Raw genomic sequence first — 22,417 nt, 5'->3', positions numbered from 1 at the left:
ACAAAGATCATTTTTTTTAAAAAACCTCTCATTACAGTTAAAAATATTTGGGGATGGAGAGGCCTCTCTTCCTCTCTTTGGAAACCTCTCCAAAATCCATAGTCACTTGAGTTCCAGGATACTTGTTAGATTATAAGATGACTTCACAAGGTATATTAACGTAGGAGAGAAAAACCTGTGATTCATTTATTATGTATCTTAAATGCTATTTTAACAGATTGTCAAAAACATGCCAGTATGAATAAAAGGCGCTAAATGTAAGGATGTGAAAATGTCACTACCTTCTTAAGCATGTATTTACCTCACCAGCTGACAGTAGGTGTTTTCCTTAAGGAATAATTTACATATAGAACCATTACTGCATTTTTAAGTTCCAATTTCAAGAGATTTTATGAACTTACTGTTATAAAAAAAAAAAAATGCAGCGTTTTTCAGCGATAGAATTAGAAGTTCTTTCAGTTAGGTTTTAAATGTTTCCCTCTTCCTGGGTTGCAACCCACATGTAGCAGTAGTGTGTGAGTGCATGAAAATCCAGGAGTGGAACAGACTAGGAGCTAGAATGAGAAATGTTATTTCTCTGCCAAAAAAAACACATAACCAAACCAAAATTACCATGAATGCATCTTTCCTTACCCTCTCAGGTGTAGTTAAAGAAGGTATTTTAATGTGAAAATAATCATCTAATTAGTTAATAGAAAACATGCAGTCCATATGTTGGGGGAGATTTAGGATGTTTTATAGATGATTTTCTCTTCTTTTTTTTAAATAAGTCTGCTGTAGTGGAATGAACAAATAACTATTCATAAGTTATAATTTGTTGATAGATTTTAAGAGTCATCTTAATGAAATACAAAAGACACAAGGAACTAGCAATGAATTTTTTGTGAAATATTTTGAGGAATGGAGACCACTGGGAAATACCAGGAATCCATTTGTCCTGACTGTTAAAGATATTTAAAAGTTCAGTCTCTGAATATTATCAGGGTGATGCTTAATTATTCTGTCTGCTCTTCTACTACCCCTAGTGTAGCTTTCACAGAGCCTGAAAAGGGAAGACAAGGAGGCATGCCTACAGCTTTTCCTAGACAGCCTCTAGCTGACTCCATCATGCTATCATCCATGCTATCAGAATCAAAGGTGCCAAGTCAAAATCAAGACTCTTGTGACATTCCCAAAGTAAATCAGGCTTGTGGGGCAACAGTTAGTTTACGGCCATATGACATGATAGGAGGAAGCCTCAGGATGCCGCACAACAGGAAAGTGCTGAGACGCAGCAGCAGCATCATTGGAGGATCTGCAGGCATTGAGATGCTGTTTGAAAAGAAGGCAGCCGCAGCCAGCTTGAAATGCCTGGACATCACCCGAAGGGACGAATCCAAATCGGAGAGGAGGGTGGAACTCCCCCTGGGCAAAAAGCTGTCAAAAAGTTATTCCCAGAGTTGTGTGTACGTCAGCACTGATAGGAAGGACGGTAAGAGGTGTTCGGGCACACGCGCCAGTCAGAAGGACTCCAAGCCGTGTCGAGCGTTGCCCTTGCGGAAGCTGGACACCAGTGCCTGGAGGTGTCACGGCCCCTTTAGCTATTGTTTCCTAAGCAGAGGAAACGATGACAATGATGATGAAGATGACCGAGACAGCCATCAGCTCTCACATCTCTTCGAGCCGCAGATCCCGTGTGAGCTCGCAGAACCAGTTGGTCAGTTGTTTTCCAGTGAAAATGAGCAGAAAGTCTTGGAGTCCCCAAAAGCTGCTGAGCCCCCACAAGACAAGGCAGTCAACGCGCATGAGAAGAGCAGTGCTGACATCCAAGGTGGCCAAATTGATGTGAATCTCAACGATGTGGCCTTCGATGCACGAATCACGCGAATAAATGTGATGAAGGAGAAGACATATGCAATGCCTGATGGATTTATTGCAGCACAAAAGGATGCCAATGAGCTACTCTCACTGGTCCGAGCAAGTATGGGCAAGCGAGAAGATTTACATCCAGAAACATATGACCTTAAACTTTCTAAGTACAAACAACTGTTATCTATGGAATCGAGACAGTTGGGAAGTGCCTGCAGGAAAATGGCCATGGCTGATAAAAGCCCTGAGGAAATGCTTTTAGCTATGACTTCCAGCTTTCAAGTACTCTGTTGTTTAACAGAAGCCTGCATGCGTTTAGTTAAAGTCATGAACTCTGAAACACAGCAGCAGGAAATTATAGCTAAGATAGACGAGGTTGTAATAAACTACATTTGTCTTCTGAAGGCTGCAGAAGCAGTGTCAGGCAAGACCTCCAGTGATCCTAGCATTAAACTCTTGGCTCGACATTCGACTACCATGGCCGCTATTGTAAGCACACTAACACGTTCTCTTAAAATGCTTTTAAACAAATAAAATACAAAAGTCACTTCATAATCTACCTTTGCAAAGCCATACATAAAAAACTTTTATTTACTGTATGTGTATGAACTAATGTAACAAACTCAGCTTTCTCTGTATATTTTGTTATTTTATATAAAATAGGTATGAGATTAAAAAAAAGTTAAAATACTGAACACTGACAAAAGTAATGACCAGATCTGTCCTTCCGTTTATACAGAAACAAAAGCCAAAAAACCCCCTCCCTAAGACCAGAAAAACAAACAGAAAAAATCCCATATAGGAGCAAATTGATGTTTGGCTATTTTTCATATAGTCAAATTTATGGTTGTATGAAGTGAACTTTTAAAGCCTGTTATGTCAATGAAGTTGTTTTCTGTTTCATCCAAGTTTTCACTTGGAGAATGCTCCATGTTTAGAAATGAGAAATTAAATCATAATGTATATAACACAATATTTAATGTTTTAAAATTATAATTTTTAAGCATTGAAAATAGCAAAAAGACATTTAAAATCCAAGAGACTATTATAACTTACTAGAGAATATATATATAATAAATGACTCTTTTGTTCATATGGCCTGAATTACCTGATTCTTCTTTTCTAGGAAATTCTGTATTAAAAAAAAAAAAACAACAAAACCAACTTCAGTGGGTATCTGATGTATTGAACATTAGTGTTGGCATTTTAGATAGTGAAGGTAACTGTGGAAGACTGAGGACACAGAAACCAGAGTGGTGGTTGTGGTCTCTCTGAAATGAAAGGTTGATGCCATACTGGTCAGACCAGAAGGTCTAGGGCAGGTCTACACACTCCTTTCCCTGGTAAATGAGAGAGAGACGACGGTCAGGAAATTCCTATGCTGTTTACTGTTTCATCATATAACTATGGTGCATCTGAACAACATGAACTGCATCTATTTTGTTAAATATTTTATACTTCATATTTTATGATTCTGAATGTTTAACTGTAAATAAGTTAGAAATAAAATGAAGTTTTCAGAATACAATAAATATCTCTGAAATATTTCCAGCTAGAGACAGTTTTTCTCTGAGTGATGACGAAGGCAATTTGTGAATAACCTCTCCCATCTGAACCTTTCTGGAGAACATTTTGTAGTCTTGTTTTTCACCTCTCAGTGTCACCTGGCAAATAGGCTTTCACAAGAGCATCTGTTAAACTTTTCAGTCACCAAGGAGCAGCAGCCCTTGTGGAAAGCGCAGAATACCGTTCTCCAAACTGATGTAGGTAATTTTCATCTGTTCCTCATAATGTCACATGCAAAGAGTACAACCACTCTGTTTTGAAAACTTAGCCGTTCAGTTGAAGCACGTGTGAAGCTTTCTGTGCCGAACTAGAAAGACTAAACCAACAAAATTAAGGTTTTTGACAAGGAAATACTTTCTTGCATAAAGTGATGCACTTCACTATGAAACCAAGACGTGCTTTTCCCTCCCACTGCAGAGAAGCATCTTCAGAAACACAGTATCAGAAGCTCAATCTGTTGTCCGTAGGAGAAAAAATCTGAGACCAATTCACTTAGCACGTGGACCCACTCTTGAGGGCAGCTCAGAGGTGGGCTGAGGCTGAATGACGTCGGGTTGTGGGTGACCACAGCCCGTCCCAAGCGGGGCTCACGCTCAGGGCTCTCGTTCCGGCAGCCCCGAGAGCGGGGCTGTGCGCGCTGCTCTTGCTGCAAGTACCAGTGAAATTCTTTCTGTGGGTTTTGAGTATTTCATACTGGGGAAAAACAAGCTGAATTGTTGTACTGGTACGTATTCCTTGACTGCTTTGTGAGTTTATGTAAAAATGTCATCAGTGATTTGGAAATGCTAAGTTTAAAAAATAGATTTAGGATTGTCACAACTAAGCATCAACATAGATCATAGGGATGTGGCACTTTCAGGGTTGCTAGTCCAATCCTTTCCATTCCACTCCATTTCATAAATTGATCTAATTTTACTTCACAGGTAAGTAGATTTTTGTTGTCCTTACTGTTTAAGAACTTTTCTGATTGTAAACTTGCTCATTTTGCTCCCTAAATTTAACTGTGATCTTTTTTTGTGGCGATATGTTTTAGGTTTAAGTAGTGGGTATTTTTCCTCTTCTTTTTAATGCATTTTCACAGAATCATAGAATGATTTGGGTTGTAAGGGACCTCTGGATTTCATCTAGTGCAATCCCAGCTCAAAGCAGGTCTCATCAGGTCAGGTTGCTCAGGACTGTTTCAGGTTGAGTATTGGACACCCTCCAAGGATGGAGATCCCACAACCTCTCTGGGCACCTGTTTGACAATCCCTATGGTTAAAAAAATAAAAATTCTTTACGGCTAATCAGAATTTTCCATGTTCCAACAATATCCATTGCCTTTCATTGTTTCACTGTGTACCCTTCAGAAGAGTCAAGCTCTGTCTTCTCTGGTATCCTTCCATCAGGTAGCTTGCAGGCTGCAATAAAGTCTCCCCTGAACCTTCTCTCCTCCAGGCTGAATAATACCAGTTCCTTCAGCCTTTATTCATATATTGTGTGCTCCAGCCCCTGACCAGCATGGTGAGCTTCCACTGGACTCGATGGTGTGACTTCATAAACTACCACCATGTTCCTGGCTCAGTTTTGGTGAACAGGATCATCTAGCCAAGCTCTCCAAGTCACCTCTCAGAAGGCACCTTCCCTTTCCCCCAGGGTTTCAGATATCCCCGTCCGGTACCATGTGAATGTCTTTTTCCTAATCTTTCCATACAGAATTATATGCAGGCTTTTAAATGCTGCCTTCTGAGGACTTTGTACAGTGGCACAGCTGCTGGAAATAATTTGTCTGCAGTCTCCTAGAATCACATGTATTCGCAGGCTAATTAGGTTGGTGGCTCATGATCATCCTTTGTCAGTAAGTATTTTCATCTTTCTTCTGCTTGCCCTGTCCAGCTAAGGAGATCACTGGATGATAATAGAGATAACTGTTAGTAATTCTAAATCATATGACCTTGTGCATCAGTTGCTACTGAATTATGGCCTATTTCTGTTAACCTTAAGCATTAAGGTGTCCTTGTCTTTCTGTGTGGTATCCTAATAGATTCCCGCATTAATTGTGTGTCTCAACTTTATCAAGAAATGTCATCAGTATGTACCTAATTCTTGCAGTAAGTCAGTAAAGAAATACTAAATAAGATACTTTCATCTGGAATATACTATACTTTTATAAATTTTTATATATACACTGTATGTTTAATGATTTTTTTAACTTGACAAAATGACAGGCATCTTCATGTTTAAGTCCCTGAGTTCAGACTATTTTCTAAAATTACATTTGGCAAAGTTTGCCATTTTGCAATTAAGAAACACAGCTGCACGCCTACATTTCTTTTCCTTCTCCATCAGTCCATGATCACTGGAAGATGCAGAATGATCCATGATGTCCTCACTGCTCACCAGAGTTGTGAAATACTCCCTCTTACACTAGGACTTTATTTGAGGCTGAGAAATGGGCTCCTGAGTAACTTGGTCACTTACACAATTTATATCTAAGAGAGACCCTATGACTGCACTGAAATCCAGTTAAAGTTAGTAGTATTTTATCAGGGATTAATTTGGCTCAGTAGGATATAACTGTAGAATTGTAGCAGAGGATGTTAAAAGCCAGAGCCTCATCGCACTAAGCACTGAACTGGTACAAACTGAAAACTTGGTTCATGTCACAAGTAGCTTACTGCTGAGCGTGTGGCACTGACATTAACCAGTCTTTATAACTTGCCACTCAAAGTTCAGGAGTAGCTGTTCCGCACAAAAAGAAAGTGATCGCAGGCTTCCACTGCGCTACCTGTGGAACAGCCCTACTGTGTTTTGAGACCTAGATTTGGCCGAAGCAATAGAAAGCATGAGGCACTCACCATTAAAAAATAAAATAAAATAGTAATTACACTTTCTTGTAGGTGTTCCCAAGATGAAATCTGAAATTTTTTGTCAGTGCTGATGGAATTTGGGAGGCGCTGATGGGTGAAAATTCATGAGACTTGATAACAACACTTCCTTTGGAGACTTTGAAGCAATAGGTTCTGGGGAGAGAAAATTTAGTCTCACAAGATATGGGAGTGAATCTCTGATTTCGTAAGGGAAAAAACAAAAGGCACACTAACATAGCAGTCTGTTGTACTAGAGTAAATGTAAACCTTTCAGTATTGATTTTGAAGTGCACTTCTATTCTGAAAAGAGACTCTGCTATTAATGGCACATTTTTATGCAATAGGCCATATTTAGTTGCCTTTTAATGTTCATTTTGTCATTCTGAAAAAATAATTATTTATTCTGAGCCTGCAGATTTAAAGAAGAGTAAAAAGGAATGTGTTACATCTCCCGCTCCACTAAGAAAACCTTCTAAATTCTTTTTTTTTAAGGGGTTGTCCCATTGCACTGGGTTTATGTGGACCTTATTGCTCAGGTTTGGGGGATGTTTGCTCTTTATGGTACCTGCACTTGCAACCATCTTCTGTTATTCTCAGCATGTTATATTTGACAGATGTTACCTGGAGCTATGTCAGTTTTTCACAACTCTCATACTTCAAGGAACAGCATGATTTAGGGACTTTGTCTATGCAGTAATCCCTTGGTCACTTAGATCGAGAGGTCCTGCCTTTATCTTATTGTGATGGAAAGGTTAAAGCATATCCTCCAGGCCCTGCGTTCCCAGTTTCAGTCAAGGTGAGGCAGGACGAAGGATGCCCACTGAAGTGGTGGGGCAGAATTTTAATATCAAGGCCTCCTCTCTTTCTCGAAGAGACTTCTGCTCCTACTCCCGTACCTCCTATTGCAGAACGTGGGCTGTTTGGCTCATCTCGGTCTTGAAATGCTTTTATTCACACTGCAGGTACAGCAAGGCTCTCTTTTTCAGCACTCATTTCTCTCTTGTCAGAGACAGCCTTATAAGTAATGGAAGGGAATACGCGTTATTAACTAGGTTAGGCTTTTAGATTGATGTGTTTGTTGGTCTTCCTACCCTTCCCATCAGTTCAGACTGTTCCGAGTTACCTGCTCAAACTGAAGCAGTCTGGTCCTTTGTCGTAAGTTCCTTACCCTCCCTGAAGTCAATTTAACATCTGTCTCAGCCTTGAACTTTAAGATTATTGAGATCTTTCCCTCTGCCAGGCAAGTGAGTTATGGGAATTTGAATTTGGTGTTCCACATTCTCATGGATTCTCCTTCTCCAAAAAGGCGGCTTTTTTGTCGTCTTCTCTGTTAGAAAAATGAGAGAAATTCATACCTCTGTGGTTCCTTCCTTGACCTTATTTTTCAAAGACAGACCTTCTCTTAAGAGGCAGCCATCATTTTTGCTGAAGGTGGTGTCTTAACATCACTTTGATTTATTTCTGTTTTCCTTCACGTTCCTTTATGCTTCTGAGAAACATGCCTTAGTTTGTATCTTTAATAGCAAAAGAGCTCCCTTTATATTTGTAGTCCAGACTTTCTCAGAACATACAGACTGTGTATATCTCTTGACAGATCCAGTGGTTATCTAGATGGATGGTTGGTGTTTCAGTATTTGCTATAAAATGTAGGAACTGATACTTCCAACTGAGTATACAGCTTCTGTGAGACTGTTGAGTTACTGAACTGCTATATATCTACCATTCTTTCCCCAGGCACTGTTCCACAGCTGATGAGCTGCCTCAAGAGCTGCCACAGCACTTGGTAGAGTCAATCTAGAAGTGCTGTTTGCATGAGGGACATCAAGAACCTATGCTAGATAATTTATGGCAGGTAAATGTATAAAGACACACAGTGTGAACAAACACGTGGATATTAATTTGAGAGTGAAAAAAAGAAGACATCCTGAGCTCTGTTAACAGGGTTTCCTTCAGTGTTTTAGATGGTGTCTCTGTGGCTGAGAAAGAATTAAAATGGTTTATGGCATGCTGTTTTTTATGCTGTTGTGCCAAAGGTGATGACAACAGTGTGAATACATCCTCCATGGTTACTGCAAAAGGAAAATCTCTGCAGTCTGCAGTGATAAGGTGTAGGTGTGCCCTCAGAACAGATTTATTTATAGACCATGCATCCTAAAGAGGACTAATTACTGGTAAGTTATGTTTCTTTCTCCAAGGCCAATCTCTATTCTCTGTTCCACCTGTGAATTACCATTAAAGGATAATGGGACAGCAGTCTGTATCAACAAAGATGGAATTAAGCTTATAATAATAAACAGTATTACTGTTGTTTATTGCTATAAGCAAAGGGCCGAAAGGAGATAGTTGCCTCTAATACAGAATTTGCAGAAAACTGGTAACAACAAATATAAAAAACATTTTTATATCGTGATTTCATACAGGAGACACTGAGATATTACACAGTGTTTTTTACAGTGTTTTTTAAGTTGCTCTTCAGAGGGAAAAGATGTTTTCTAAATCCTTTTTGGCAGTGCATTGCAAGATTCCTCCATATTGCTTATGCCTTTCAATTGACAGTATGGGGTGACAGTAAATGTCATCAATAGCTTTATCCTTGAATGCATTCTTTTTCATGTGCTAAACTGTAAGTTTATATGTAGGACAGGTTTGAAAGTGATATATTTAGATGTTAATGGTGACAACGTGAAGGCTTCAGCCAGTGCTCCAGGCTTTGGTTTCAGTAGAAGTGTTGAGTTCCTTAATGTAAATTAGGAAGTCTTCCAGTGTCCATGGAAGGACGTGATCTTGGCACTACCTCATGGGATCCCCATTTTCCAAATGGCCAGGACTGGTTTTGCTGAAAGAGATGCCAAAGGATCGATTTTTACTTTGATTCTTCTGTTGCCCATGAAGTGGCCACAGATGCAGCTGATGATCTCGTCCGTCCCTGAGCCAGCAACACAGAGGTCATGGATGCTTGAAGAATTTCCTGGTCTGTAGTTTTGTGGAGACTGATCATCCTGTCATCCTCTCTGCAGCTTCTGATACCTGCTGAATCTTCATGGATAGCCCAAAGAACTGACAACCTTCAGAAAGAACAGCCCCAACGCCAAACTTTTCGTAGTACATAAACCCATGCCACCTCCTCCAGGTTATCGTCGGATGCTTTCTGCAGTAAGAGCAGGAAACTGCTTGTGCTCCCTCTCTTAGTTCTAGTCCAAAGTCAGCATTTCTCAGTGGAAAGCTTTCCACCCCCATTGAATACTTATTTTAGGCCTCGTGCTACAGGTCAGTTCTACAAGCAAATAAATTATAGGCACAAATGTAGTACAGATAATTGTACAGCTGACTTGCTCCTTAATAATGCTGAACCATCATTGCCTGAAGCAGCCAGATGTACCTTATAATTTAGTCCAGTTTCAACAAACGTAATGTTTCTGAAACATAGTTACCTACGCAGGACACTACTTGGATTAGACACTTCGATACTAGCTATTTATCATACTAAATTTTGGCTTTTTATAACTGTGATTTCAATTTTCTTTCATACATTGCAGATAATTTATTTACTTATAAATTTAATTCTTCTTGGTTTACACTTTTTTTTTTCACCAGACCTTGTTATTTCCTATTTTATTCCTCCCTCCTTTCATTAGTAACTTTTTTACACTTGAAAATCATGTCTTAAAAACAGATCTATTGGGTGTTTCTCATCAAGGATGCTTCACAGTGTTTTGCTTTTAAAAGTAGTTCCTGTCTTCTAAAAAGAAAAATGTTTACTGCAGCATCTTCTCTTTAAATCACTGAAACAGAATATTAAAAAGAAAATCTTTAAATATATGGAAGAACCACGAGAGCAAGGCAGCAATGCATTCCTTGAGGAGTCAGGGAGGATAAGTATTCACCAGAACAAACAAGGGCATGTCTTTCAGCTGCTTCATTTGTGCACTGATTGGACTTCAGGTAAAATATAGTGTCTGGGAAAAAAAAAAAAACAGCCTTTGCCTTGGAGATACTTCTGTGGAGATTCGTGCCAGCGTGCCCTCCAGGAGGGGAAAGGTGCATCTGGTGGAGAGGTTCAGGGACCTCCACCGAAACTCGGAGAATGTCCTGAGGAGCCTTGGACAAGTGTCTCTGTGGAGGCAGCCTGCTCAGCCCACATGGCTCTGCTTGTGGCATGAAGGTAAGATTGCAAATTAAATCCTTCTTCACATTTTATAAAGTCATTTCCAATACTGCTATTCTTCCTCCTGACTGAACTTCTCCTGCCAGTCTTACTGATTTTAAAAAAAAGAATAGTTTTGAATGTTTTTTCTCTCTCTTGCTGTACAAAAGACCCACATAAATGAGTAAATTAACTACTGGATGATGAAAAGAAAACTGATTCTACACAAAGGTTTGTGTTGCATGTAAAACAATACATCGGTACAGTCAGTATAGGTTTGAGGGCTCCTATAACAATTGTAGTATTATGAGTAAAAATTGTTAAAAGAAACTTAATTTTGTGCAACAGAGTTACCCACTGGCAACTTATTTAAACAACATCTGAAGATTTATTTTTTTTGCTAATCTTTTAAGCTTTATTTTTCCTTCCCTGCTTATTCTGAAATTCAGGAAAATGCAGTTTTCTTTGCAAAGCTTGTTGAAAAGGATTCTCATTTAAAATTACATTATTCTTCCTGAATGTCCTTATTTATACTTTGCAAGTTAAACATGAATACCTTGGGAGTCTGTTTCTTTGCAGAGTAATTTGCACCGTTTATATCTCTTATGTCCATAGGACATTTGGATTGAAAGGTGCCGCCTTCTCACTGAGTCTAGTTGTGTTTTCTCGGTGCAGACGGGCAGCATCAAGACCCATCTTAAAATCACCTGGGGTTTTGATGGTCGTTCTTTGTAGAAGGCTGTTCGAGAACATCACTTACGTAAGGTTTAGGGACCTGGTTTTAATTTCTAACCAAAGCCTAGGATAAAAGGCTAGTTCTAATACTATATTTTTTATTTAAGCAGTTCTGTCACTGATGCTTGTACATCAAATTCCAGATGAGATCTGACCCATCTTTATATAGTGGTATTATTACTTCTCTACCTATGGAAAATTTCTTGTCTGGCACATGACAGGATCCCATTTGCCTTTCATGCCTGAAGCGTGCTGGTGGCTTAGAGTCATTCTGTGAATTACTAGTATGCTCAGTTCTTTCTCCTCAGTCAATTAAAACTGATGAAGTCCTAAGTTGCGGTGGGCCTTTTTTCTGTCCCCAGGGTAGAATTCATCTTGTTTGACTTTAGTTGTCTAGATGCTGGGTATCAGGTATAAATCACATAAACACTCTACAGTCAGTGTGGGAAGAGGAAGAGGCATCTCCAGAGGCACAAAGATGGCTGGGATAAATCACCTCCTGTATGTGTTTTTTTCTCTCTTTATGTTGACAATATAGAGAGCCTAGACAACCAGCTCAGCCTCAGTGATGAATATAAGGAGATGAAGATCCCTCCCCATTTGTCTTCACACTGTGCTGTTTTGAATTTTAATTTATGTCAATTAGTATTTGTCAAGGTCACCTGCTCTTCACTTTTGCTAGTGACATCTGATCATCACCGAATTGATGATACCTCCCATCTTTGAGTCAACAAAGTGCTTTAAAAGGCATGACGCACATTGTTTCTCCAGAAGAAATCCATTCAAATCAAGCAATGTGCAGCTATTTCCAGTATCTGTTTGAGGATGTTAGTTACCAGTTAGACAACATTTCCCAGCTTTTCAGACCTTTTCCTTGTCTAGTTGTTTTCCTTATTCATACTTGCATTTCTTAATGTTTTGCTTACAAAGTTTTAATATACTGTGAGAATTTATAGGAAAGTTTTGCCAAAGTTAATGTGACTGAAGAAATATGTGCAGTCACTTTTCGTATTTTTCATACCGAGTAATTCTGAACTTGGTTTCTTTTGTTTGATCTTTCTGCCAATTTAAGAATGAACAGAATATGAATTCCACCAAAGGTGCTTAAGAATGAAGCTACAGCTCAATTTAGCAGTTAACAGTAAGGAACAGTTCCAGAACTAGTAATATTAAAGGTTTTCTTTGAGTTGCTAGGGCTGAGGATTGTGTGCTTAAATGCATTCAAGGTTCTTGAATCAAAATTTCTTTTACTGGATAATTAGTAGAATACGGTTAGTGAAACAGAAGAATTTAGGATTCATTTAAACAACTGGAGATGTTTCTATCAGAGATGCTCAAATGTGAGCTAGTCATGCTGGGGACCCTTCAAACTGGAGAGAAGTAGGCACTACTAGATGCTACTCACATCACTTGAAAGTAGAGATCAAAACCAGGTAAGTGGGTTCACATCTTGGAAATGCCCGTTTCTCTTGATGAATTATTAAGGGAGTCTGAGATAACCAGCTCAGATGTTCATGCTTGCCTTGTAGATGTTTAAAGTTGTATGTTCTTAATGCCAGCAAATGAAAGAACTCAGCTGGGAAATTATAATGGTATTGAAATTTATTGATTCAGAAGGTCTGTGAAGCTCTCTACATTTTTCTCTTTTTGACATCTATCATTATTTTCATAGTGTTTTCCCTTCCTACTTTTATGTCATGGTATCCCGTTAGCCCTCTGAAAAGCATAATCAAGCCAGTAGAGGACAGCATGGAAGAATAACTTAGATACTACTCCACAACTTGGTGTTGATTTTATTTTGTCACCATCGTGCCTGTACTCATTCGAGTTGGGATGTACCAGCCGTCCGAGTCTCTCTGAGTGAGCCCCAGCACTGTCTGCCGGAGCTCCTTGTACACGTACAACACGCTGCCGCCCTAAGCACAGTTATCTCCAGTCAGTGCTGGAGAAAACTGAGCTTTGGTAGCCTGAAAAGGAGTGTTTAGGTTCTGTATAAAACTCAATATTTTATTTAGCACCAAACATAATTAGGAGTGGTTAACAGCACTTCATAATTGCTCACAGTTTAACAATAGATCTTTCTGAATCCTCATTAGTATTGGTATAGAAATTACATAAATTGTATTTTGCAAAAATTAGAGTCGGCAGGATTCCTAACTACATCTTTGCTCATGTTTCTAAATCCCAGATCAAGTAAATTGCAGACAGTATTAGTAAATAATACCTGTAATAAAGAGTAGAAAAAAGACAGATGGAGAATGTGAAACATTATTTCAGGAATAATGTCATAGATTTAAATGAGAAGTCAAAAGACTGTTTCCCTTTTCTTAGGCAAATGCCATGTTTTTTCTTAGAACATATGTTGATCATTTGGCAGACGTTCACAAAACCTTTGCATAGTTCTTACATTCTGATTCAAAGGCTGAGGTTTTGTACAAATGAATCTCACAATCTCAGATGGGCCATTTTTATAGGATTGTAACAGCTGTTTGTTTACATTTATTATTCAGGATGCACATCAATTTCTATGAAACTACTCACGTTGCATATTCACAGGTTTCATTAAATCTCTTTCTCAGTTCAAAATGGCCAACTATGGTATCTACCTGAAGGTTAAACTTTTTTAAAAGCTGTGAGTTTGTTGACAAGAGCAAAGTACATTTTGATGGTTTTAAAATATTCTGCCAGCACTTCAGAAAAGAACTACATCAAAAGCAATCCAGACACATTCAATCTTTACTTTGGATGTGCATCATCAGTGATGTCAGTGGGACTCTAGTAAAACAGTTGTTAATTAACTTATGTCCCTTCTTTTGGCGCTGCAGAATAAAAGCACAAAGTGTTGTAGGAGCAACCTGAAGAGCAAACATTAGTTTGTTTGTTTCTTTATTAATAATTTATCTAGAAATGTTAAAGATATTTTAAAGTTATCAAATTCTCCCAACCTGTAGCAACATTTCTAGGACTGGACCCCATCAGTCTTGCTCCATCCAGATCATTACGATACAAGAGTTACTGTAAGGCTTGCTCCTGCAAACACTTCTCGACCTAGCACGAGTTCAGTTTTGGCTGGCAGCTGAGAGTGATGGTGTCCTTTTGAATTATACCTTTGCAATCAGGAGAGAGCCTGCAAACCTGAAATGAAATAAATTTTAATTAATTTGAATTGAAGTTGTTTTATGCGCTCTCCTGCAAATAGACAATCAGAACATAACGGTGGTTCTTATGCGAAGATCAGAAAGTAAAATAGACCCTGCAAAAACCCCTAAATCTCATTATTCATTTCAAATTTGGAAGAAACCTGTACAGAATAAACATTGAAAAATAGGTGTTATTTCAACATCCTTAATTTATTAAGGCCAGTTGCTTTGTGTGTGGATAATTGTTCCTTTAATTTAAAACAATGGCCACCACTTGCCTATTTTGATTTCCCCATCTGCTCATTTCACTTAGTGAAAATTGTTGCAGTGTCGACACTGAGATTTGTTTTACATCAGGAAAAAACATAGGCTTTTTGAACTTCTTGTGTTCTTCAAGGGGAAAACTATAGAGAATGCTGTGAGCCATCCTAGACACAGCAACGTCAAACTTCTTTAACAGGGAAAAGAGTAGAATCCCATTCTGCACAGCCATATCTGGTAACTACCTTCTTCATGTATCTGTTCTTTCTCCATGTCCTGCTCCATATACCACTGACATCCTAGTGCCTGTGCACTGAGCAAGAGCGCTGTGGAAATCATGCATATGGGAAAGGACAATATAAATTTTGCAGAGGCAGGGAGATTTAATTTTGAAATATCCTAACTTTTGAGTGCTTGACTTAGACCTTCCCTGATTTTTTAACTTACTTTTTAAGTGCTTTTTTAAAGTTAAAAAACCCCAACAAAACTCTTTACATGCTGTATTGATATTCACGCAGGTTTTGTTCCTGCTCCTCCTGGATAGCTGTTCTGCAACCTCACTCCTTCCATAGCTAGAAACTTCATTTTTATTTCCAGATTAACATAATACTCATCTTAGTTGCACCTGGGCCTTTTAAAGAGTTCTCTTAATAACCTCCGATGGCATCTTTCCACTTCACATAGAGTCAGGTTCCCTCTGGTTTTCTGTAGCTAAATTCAACAAGCTCTTTTACCATTATGATATAGGAGATTCTTCAGAATCTACTTAACCAGGCCATTGATAATCATCTATCTCTACTGACAGTGCCTCATATGTGCATAATATGATCTCATTTACATTTTTCAGTAACAGCATATCAGTAGCTTCTAATCATTCTGACATTGATTAGTGCCAGCAGTTAAGGTTGTTACCATTATCTGTTGACACTGCACATTTATCCTACTTTTCTATTACTTCTAGTCCTTAAGGACACCTCATTTTTCCTAAATTTTATCCTGATCTTCCTCTCTAAAAAAATCCCAAACCAAACAAAACAGGAGAAAAACCCCAAGAAAATAACACTGCTATAAAAAGTTGTGGAATCCATATTAAGTACCTCAGAAGTAAGTTCAGTTATTGTAAAGAATTGAGGAGTGAAAATTTCACTTAATGAAAAGTTTTGAAGAGTTACAATTGAGATCCATGTTTCTCAGCACAGCTATATCACTGAATGGGCAATATTGTTTAATTCAGGTGACCAAGATATTTTTACACTTTTCTAAACTTCTTTTGAAAACACTGCAGACTTGCAGTAGAATAACAGAAAGAAACGACAGGGAAAATTAACAATCAATATAATTTTCTGCTGTGAAAATGGGGCACAGAATTCCCCTGTTGAAAGCAATGCTCATAAAAAGCAATGGATGTCACAGGAGGTTCTCTTCCAGTCACATGGGGTCATCACTCGACATACGTATGGGGCAGACTAACAGGTATTATGTCTTCTGAACCCCGTGAAGGAGAGCAATACAGGAGCTCAGGCCATAGGGCCATACTCCTGCAATATCTGAGATGCAGGGTCACACCATCACTCAGGTTGGAAGGTCAGGTTGCTCTGGGACCACCTGATTTTTTAGTATCTCCAAGGATGAAGATTTCACAGCCTCTCTGGGCAACCTGTTTCAGTGTTGGACAACCCCGAGGTGAAGTAGGTTTTCCTGTCTCTAGTCAGAATTCCCCATGTTCCAGCTCGTATCTCTTGCTTCTCCTCCTGTCATCGTGCACCTCTGAAAAGAGTCGGGCTCCACCGTCTCCATAACCTCCCAGGAGATGGTTGGAGACAGCAGCAATATCCCTCTGTCTTTTCTTCAGGCTGAACCAACCCAGTTGTCTCAGCCTCTCCCCTTCCACCACATGTGCCGTCCCTCTGACCATCCTGGTGGCTCTCTGCTGGGTGCACTCCAGTGTGTCAGTGTCCGTCTTGTACTGGGGAGCTCAGAGCTGGGCACAGCACCCCAGAAGGGTCTCGGGAGCGCTGAGCAGAGGAGGCGGGAAACGCTTGCCTTGGCTTGCTGGCCACACTCTTGGTAATGCAGCCCAGGATGGTGTTCACATTCAACTCGCTGTGTGCCAGCACCGTTTTCTACAAAGCTGTCTTCCAGCCAGTTGTCCCCTGGTCCGTGCCGACACCTGGGGTTATCCCTCCCCAGATCCAGGGCTTTGCCTCTGTACAGGACCCCAGTACACGGACAGAGTGAATCTGCTGCTCTTAGCCCAGAGGTTCTGTTGTGCCCGAAAGCCCAGCGCTTTCACGTATCCTTGTAGAACAGTTCACAGAGTACGGGAGCACTTTTAGTCAACAGCCTGGTTAATATTTGTAGCCAATGTTCACGGTTACATTCTAACTTTTTGTATCATTTTTCAGTTTTGGCTTGGAAGATTTTATCTGGAAGATTTTATCTTGGAAGATTTTATTTAAGACTGAGTCTTAAATTAAGACTGGGCTGAACTTCTAGAATGTCTCATCAGACTGTAGAAAAGATCTTATTATAAGGGACAGGCATCTGGAGCTGTGCGAAGTCAGAGCAGATGTCTTGCAATTATCTTAAATTCAGCGTGCCTTTAACAACAGGCATGCCAAACAGCTGTGCTAGGTCAAATGAGAAAGTCACATAACCATAGATGAAAGTTGTCATGATAGTAATATTGATAGTATTTTTAAGCTGGAGATATTTCTGTTTCACAAATGTCAAAGAAACAGAACAATGGAACCCAGAAACCAAAACCCGTCAGACACACATGAATAGCTTTCAGGCTATTTCAATGTTTCAAAGGAAAACAAAGGTGCAGAGTTTAGGCAGTTCTCAAAGAATTGGACTTTGCCTGAACTGCGTTGAAGCCCAGTTGAGCAAGCAAAGATAGGGAAGGAACGGTGGCATAGATTAGAAGATACCTGAAATCCGAAGGAGAGAGTTCCCAGAGGAAGTGGAAAAAGACGACTAGCATCGTACCAGCAAAGAAAGCTGTTGTCGCCTTTCATGCTTAAAAATAGCACAGACTAGGAGACTCACTGAGTGTGCCAGTCCTGGCAAAGCAGAAGTACTGAATAAAAAGATGACTTTTTTCAAGCAGATGAAACATTGGCAAAGCTCAAAAGTGGGGAAAAGCAGACAAACCCAAAAATTAGGATGAGAGGTTCAGACTAGAGGATGAGGACTCAGTACCATTGGAACTTCTTGCAGCATTAAACTGTGTGACCCATCCAGGTAGAACAGCCCATTTGTCAAGCAGGATGGGAAAGAAAGCGACTAGAACTTATTCCAGAATTACATGAAAACTCATGTCGTTTTTTCATTAAAAGGTGTGAATTAAGGCTAGGGGATGGGTAGAGGCACGGACAGTCAATGTGTTCAGATTGAAGGGTCTAGGGGACTTCAAGATCCCTGCTGTAGTACTGCAGTGTCACCAGCAAGCATGGGCTGCTGAATGGTGATTCTCAGAAAAAAGTATCTTTGAAGAGAGGCAATACTTTTTTTTTCTTTCTTCTCATTAAAAGGTTTCTGATTTCACCAGGAGAAATCAAGTTAATTTACAGTAATATTGAGCTTTTTATTTGATTTTCATAGCCAAACTCTTAGTTTTAGTTCTCTTATACATTAAATACCTGACCAAGTGGAATTGGGAAGAGACTGTGTGTGACAATTCTACACAAGAAAAATAAAACTCTCTTACAGTCATGCATTTAAGCCAGGCATGTGTCGAAGCATTAAATAAAAAATTTGTTTTCTTTTTGCCTGCTAGATCAGGTAATATGAAAGTTAGATAGCTTCTTATTACAGTCAGTCTACTATCTTTAGATTTCAAGGGGGGGGGGGGGGGGGAGAGAAACACTGCAGTTGTTTAGAAATATTTTTAATACAACTTCAAGTCTTCCAGAAGTGAAAGCAGCAATCAAAGTGATATCAAATGTTAGAGTACAGACATTTTTCTCTTTTCTGCACTTTTATTGAGAGAAGAGAAGAAATGAAATGGAAATGGGAACAAAGAATTAAAGAATACAAAGTATAAAATGATCAATAGAAAAAACAGAAAGAAATAAATTTTCTTGTACCCAACTTGAAATATTCTATACTCTTTACTGTAAAAATGGATAGATATTTGTGTGGATTTTCAAAGTGCATGTGTGTGCATATAGTTGCAAATAAGTTTTTCCAAGACTGTGATTTCAAAGGTGTGCTATTCTGCAGTCTCAGTATTTGTGTAGGTCCATTAGACTAAAGAAGGGAGGGAGAAGGAGAAGGAAACAAACACTTCAATGGGAAGTAAAAAGAAAAGTTGATTCTTTACTTAAATATTTGTTTCACTGCTGCCATGCTAGATTAGACCTATCTGGTTCACAGCAAGGGAAACCATTTAAGCTCTCGTTATTATTTTCTCTATATGCAGCTCGCCCTAATGGATTGCTGCAATATCACTCTCTGACCTCAAAAGATAGACCTCAAAAGATAAAACCCATCAGGTCAGTAAAAGAATTTTTCAAGTCACAGTACATGGCAAAGAAATATTTATAGATGAAAAATTTGTAAATTTAGTTTTGTCAAGACTTTTTATTATAGAAGGAAAATTCACTTAAACTGGCAAATACATCTTATCTCTGCTATTTTCAGGTTTGATACTTAAATCATGACATGGCTTTTAACAAAAAGCACACAGAAACTAAGTAATGTTTTTAAATTATTTTCATTTTAGCTATGAAAAAAAAAATCTCTGGTGATAAAAGATTAGAAGAAAGAGATTATGTTCTTAAAAGACTCAAAAACCTGAAGTTAAATTGTGGTGCCACTTTCAATCGTCTTTTCTCATCCCCCATTGTCTAAAGCTACCCAGGAAAGTAGATGCTGGCCCAGGTTGAAGAGGTTATCACGTAAGCAGCAGCATCTGCACTTGTTAGATGTATTTTGTGGCTTTATTGAGATCTCTTCAGTATGTACAAAGTGTGAGGGAGAACCACTGATCATTCTGGAATATATCCTAACGAATTTTGAAACAAATACTCATTTCTGTTTCTTCTATGCAAACACTCAATCAATATTTGATCACTGTATTGACAGCCTGGTATTTTTAGTGCCTTGGTTACATTAGAGTAGTCTTGTCTCAGTCTGTCACCTTAAGCTTTTCAATTATTTTCAGAGTGTCAGATAAGCTTGACTGAAAGACTTAATCTTTTTGTTCATGTATTCATTAAAGATGGCATCAAAATCAATCCTTCATTAAGATCTGTTGAACAAGACCAATGCTGCTAGAGAAATGTAACGCTACATCTCTACCCGGTGTGAATCAAATGCTTAATGGGACTATCTTCTGATTGCTAGTGTCTCCTTATTAGCAAATGTATTAAAGAAAAATTAATCTTAGTAGGCCCTTATCAGGTTAAACAAGCACATCAGAAGGCCATTAAGGGGCATGTATATCTTTCTTCCAAGAGCTAGAACAATCAAGGAAAAAAGCACAGAAATCACTTAAGGAAAATCCTAGAAATAATATTGTGCATATTGTGCATGCAAATTATCAGAGTGATGGGCAGATCTGAAATTCCTCAAAGCTCATAGCCCTTCAGAAACAGATTTTAGCATCTGTTTCATATCAGCCTAAATGGAGATGAAGTAGAAAGCAAATACTTAAAATGACCCTCTGAATCTCACAATAAAATACAAAATTTTGGTACAGATTATTTGCACTGAATTTACCTTTGAAAATGAGGGATGAATTGACTCTGCTTATTCATTTTGTTACTTATTCTACTGCCACTTCTGGACCAGAAAAGCCTCATTCTAAATTCATAGACGCATCTTTTGGCACAGTGAAAGGCAAGGAGAGTCAGTTGTTGCATCTGTTTATTTTCAGACAGAATTCCAACTACGATGTTTTTGCATTAATACTCAAGATGGCATTTACCAGACAAATACTAATCATTCCACCTTCACTTTATAGGCAACAGAAAAACAAGGGGCAATTCTGCAACAGAATTCCTCTCAGACTAATGAAGATATCTAAAAGAAGCCAGATTTTTTGTGCCCCAAAAGAGCTGGGTTTTTTCTCCACTGAAAATGGAGCTAGTGCAATTACAGAAGCCTAGTTTGTAAATGCGTAAATGTTGATGGGATGAATCCTACTACTGATCACGGTTTGCTTCTCATTTGCAGGAATTTCTTTGCTTTATGGCCCAGCTTTATTTGAATGGGCACATCTTGAAATCTTTGGCTGCAGCCCAGGATTTGGAGTATTCAGATCTAGGAAGACAGGGAAAAAATCTTATATTACATTTAACAGCAGCAATTTTACTGGATGACTTTAAAAGGAGAGAAAGCATAAACATCAAACAAAAGAAAACAAGGAAGCAGGATTCACGTGTAAAGTTTTCTGTGTTGTTACAGGCCGTTATACGCATGTTACTTCCAGTGTTCAGCTTATATTACATATTTGAGGTCAAGTCCTGAGGTTATGCAGACTTAAATATAGCTAGATGCAACCCCTGAATACTTGTACTGACTTCAAGAACTCGATGTAATCCCCTGACTTCAGTGCCTCACCTCTTTCAGTTCTCATTTTTCTAGCAGCATTTCAGCTCCTATTTTTAAGTGCCCTGGCCTAAGTTCCTAAGGCCCATTTCAGTAGAAAATCACTAAGTACTCTCCAGCCCATTCTTTAATATTTTAGTCAGAAGCAGCATCCATCATTAGCTGTGCTGAACACATCCTCACAGGTCTTTCTGAGTGAAAGTTGTGACAAAAAAACCCACTCTTGGCTTTCCAGCCGTTACCTCTCTGTCAGACACAGCCCAGTATGGTCCTGCTCCACTCACTGCCAGCGTGCTCATGGAAACATTTCGTGTCAGCCTTGGTAATATCTTGCTCACCAAACCTCATTTAGAGTGAACATCAGCAGCTTTGTCACACAACTGTTTGCCTCCGCCAAGCCCCGCTCTACCCTGCTTGTTCTCCCCGAACGTTCCTCTTCAGCTGCATCATCTCAGTTAGGTGGAGGGCATTTGTCTCAGTCCACACTTTGCAGGTGGAGGAGCTTTGCTGCTTTGGTTAGTTTGGTTCTTTAGATGTATCTACCAGTGGAAAAATATTTCTGTCCACTCCGTCCTGGGGGGCTGCTATTCAGAGCCCTATACTTTGAGTGGCCTGCCCCAATCTGTGCTCCCTGGTAGGTGTGAAGTTCGGGAACCACCGAGAATAAAAGTGGTAGTATATGCTCAGCCCCAAGGAAAGAATAAAAACAACCAACCAATGAATTTCATTAACTCCCACTTAAATAAAGCACAGAGAAACATGTTCTTCAGGGTGTGCCCTAAAAGTTCAAAATAATAGGAGTAACCATTTTAAAAATGGCATTTGAGAGTCAATTCCAGTCAGAGAAAAAAATGTCCTTTTTTAACATGCAGAAGCTGAACACCTTTGCTAATATTGACTAGTATTGCAAAAGGAGAGACACAGAAAAACTGGCCCTAAATGCATTCCTAGGTCAAGAGCAACATCCTAAATTCTATTTGCAAAGTCCCAGGTAGCCAAGGAAAACTGTGGAGCCCCAATGTCACCAAGACAGTTACCTAATGTCCCCTAATTAGGAGGATGACAGAGTTTGCATCGGCTGCCTTGATCCATGATTTTGAGGGACACCCTGAAGGAGAACAGTCTAGAGACTGTATACAAAAGTGTTGAAACTGCCTGGCTAGAAAAGGCAATTGTCCTGGTTACTATTGCTACCATCTGTATTTCGTAACAGCTGAAGGTCACCAACTGGGAACTGAATTAACAAGAAAAAAAAAAAAAAACCAAAAACAACAAACCTCAAACACATAACCCTTCAAAAAGGAAGATCTTACTCT

At 39.1% G+C, this 22,417-nt stretch overlaps 1 protein-coding gene and 1 long non-coding RNA gene across 5 annotated transcripts in view; one reads left to right on the top strand and one right to left on the bottom strand.

The window, feature by feature from the left end:
* FRMPD4 (FERM and PDZ domain containing 4) overlaps positions 1–3,399 on the top strand; it is a 410,939-nt gene extending 407,540 nt beyond the window's left edge. For 3 of the 4 annotated variants that reach the window (XM_069770396.1, XM_069770397.1, XM_069770398.1), the window contains exon 17: positions 1,031–3,399. In XM_069770396.1, coding sequence (XP_069626497.1) covers positions 1,031–2,382 — 1,352 coding nt within the window. In that variant the 3' untranslated portion in view covers positions 2,383–3,399. Of the gene's footprint in view, positions 1–1,025 lie in introns of all 4 variants that reach the window. The other variant, XM_069770399.1, reaches the window with a different exon arrangement.
* Positions 3,400–20,403: 17,004 nt separating this feature from the next.
* Positions 20,404–21,832, bottom strand: LOC138681926 (uncharacterized). Its single transcript, XR_011322155.1, has 2 exons — positions 21,344–21,832; positions 20,404–20,813 (listed from the first exon to the last, which is right to left on the bottom strand). It is a non-coding gene; the product is annotated as an uncharacterized lncRNA (long non-coding RNA).
* Between the last annotated feature and the right edge of the window lie 585 nt (positions 21,833–22,417).

Source organism: Haliaeetus albicilla, chromosome 25 (assembly GCF_947461875.1).
Source record: "Haliaeetus albicilla chromosome 25, bHalAlb1.1, whole genome shotgun sequence".
Classification (NCBI taxonomy): domain Eukaryota; kingdom Metazoa; phylum Chordata; class Aves; order Accipitriformes; family Accipitridae; genus Haliaeetus; species Haliaeetus albicilla.
The sequence above is the reverse complement of the archived record's forward strand: the minus strand, read 5'-3'. Positions and strand labels throughout refer to the sequence as shown.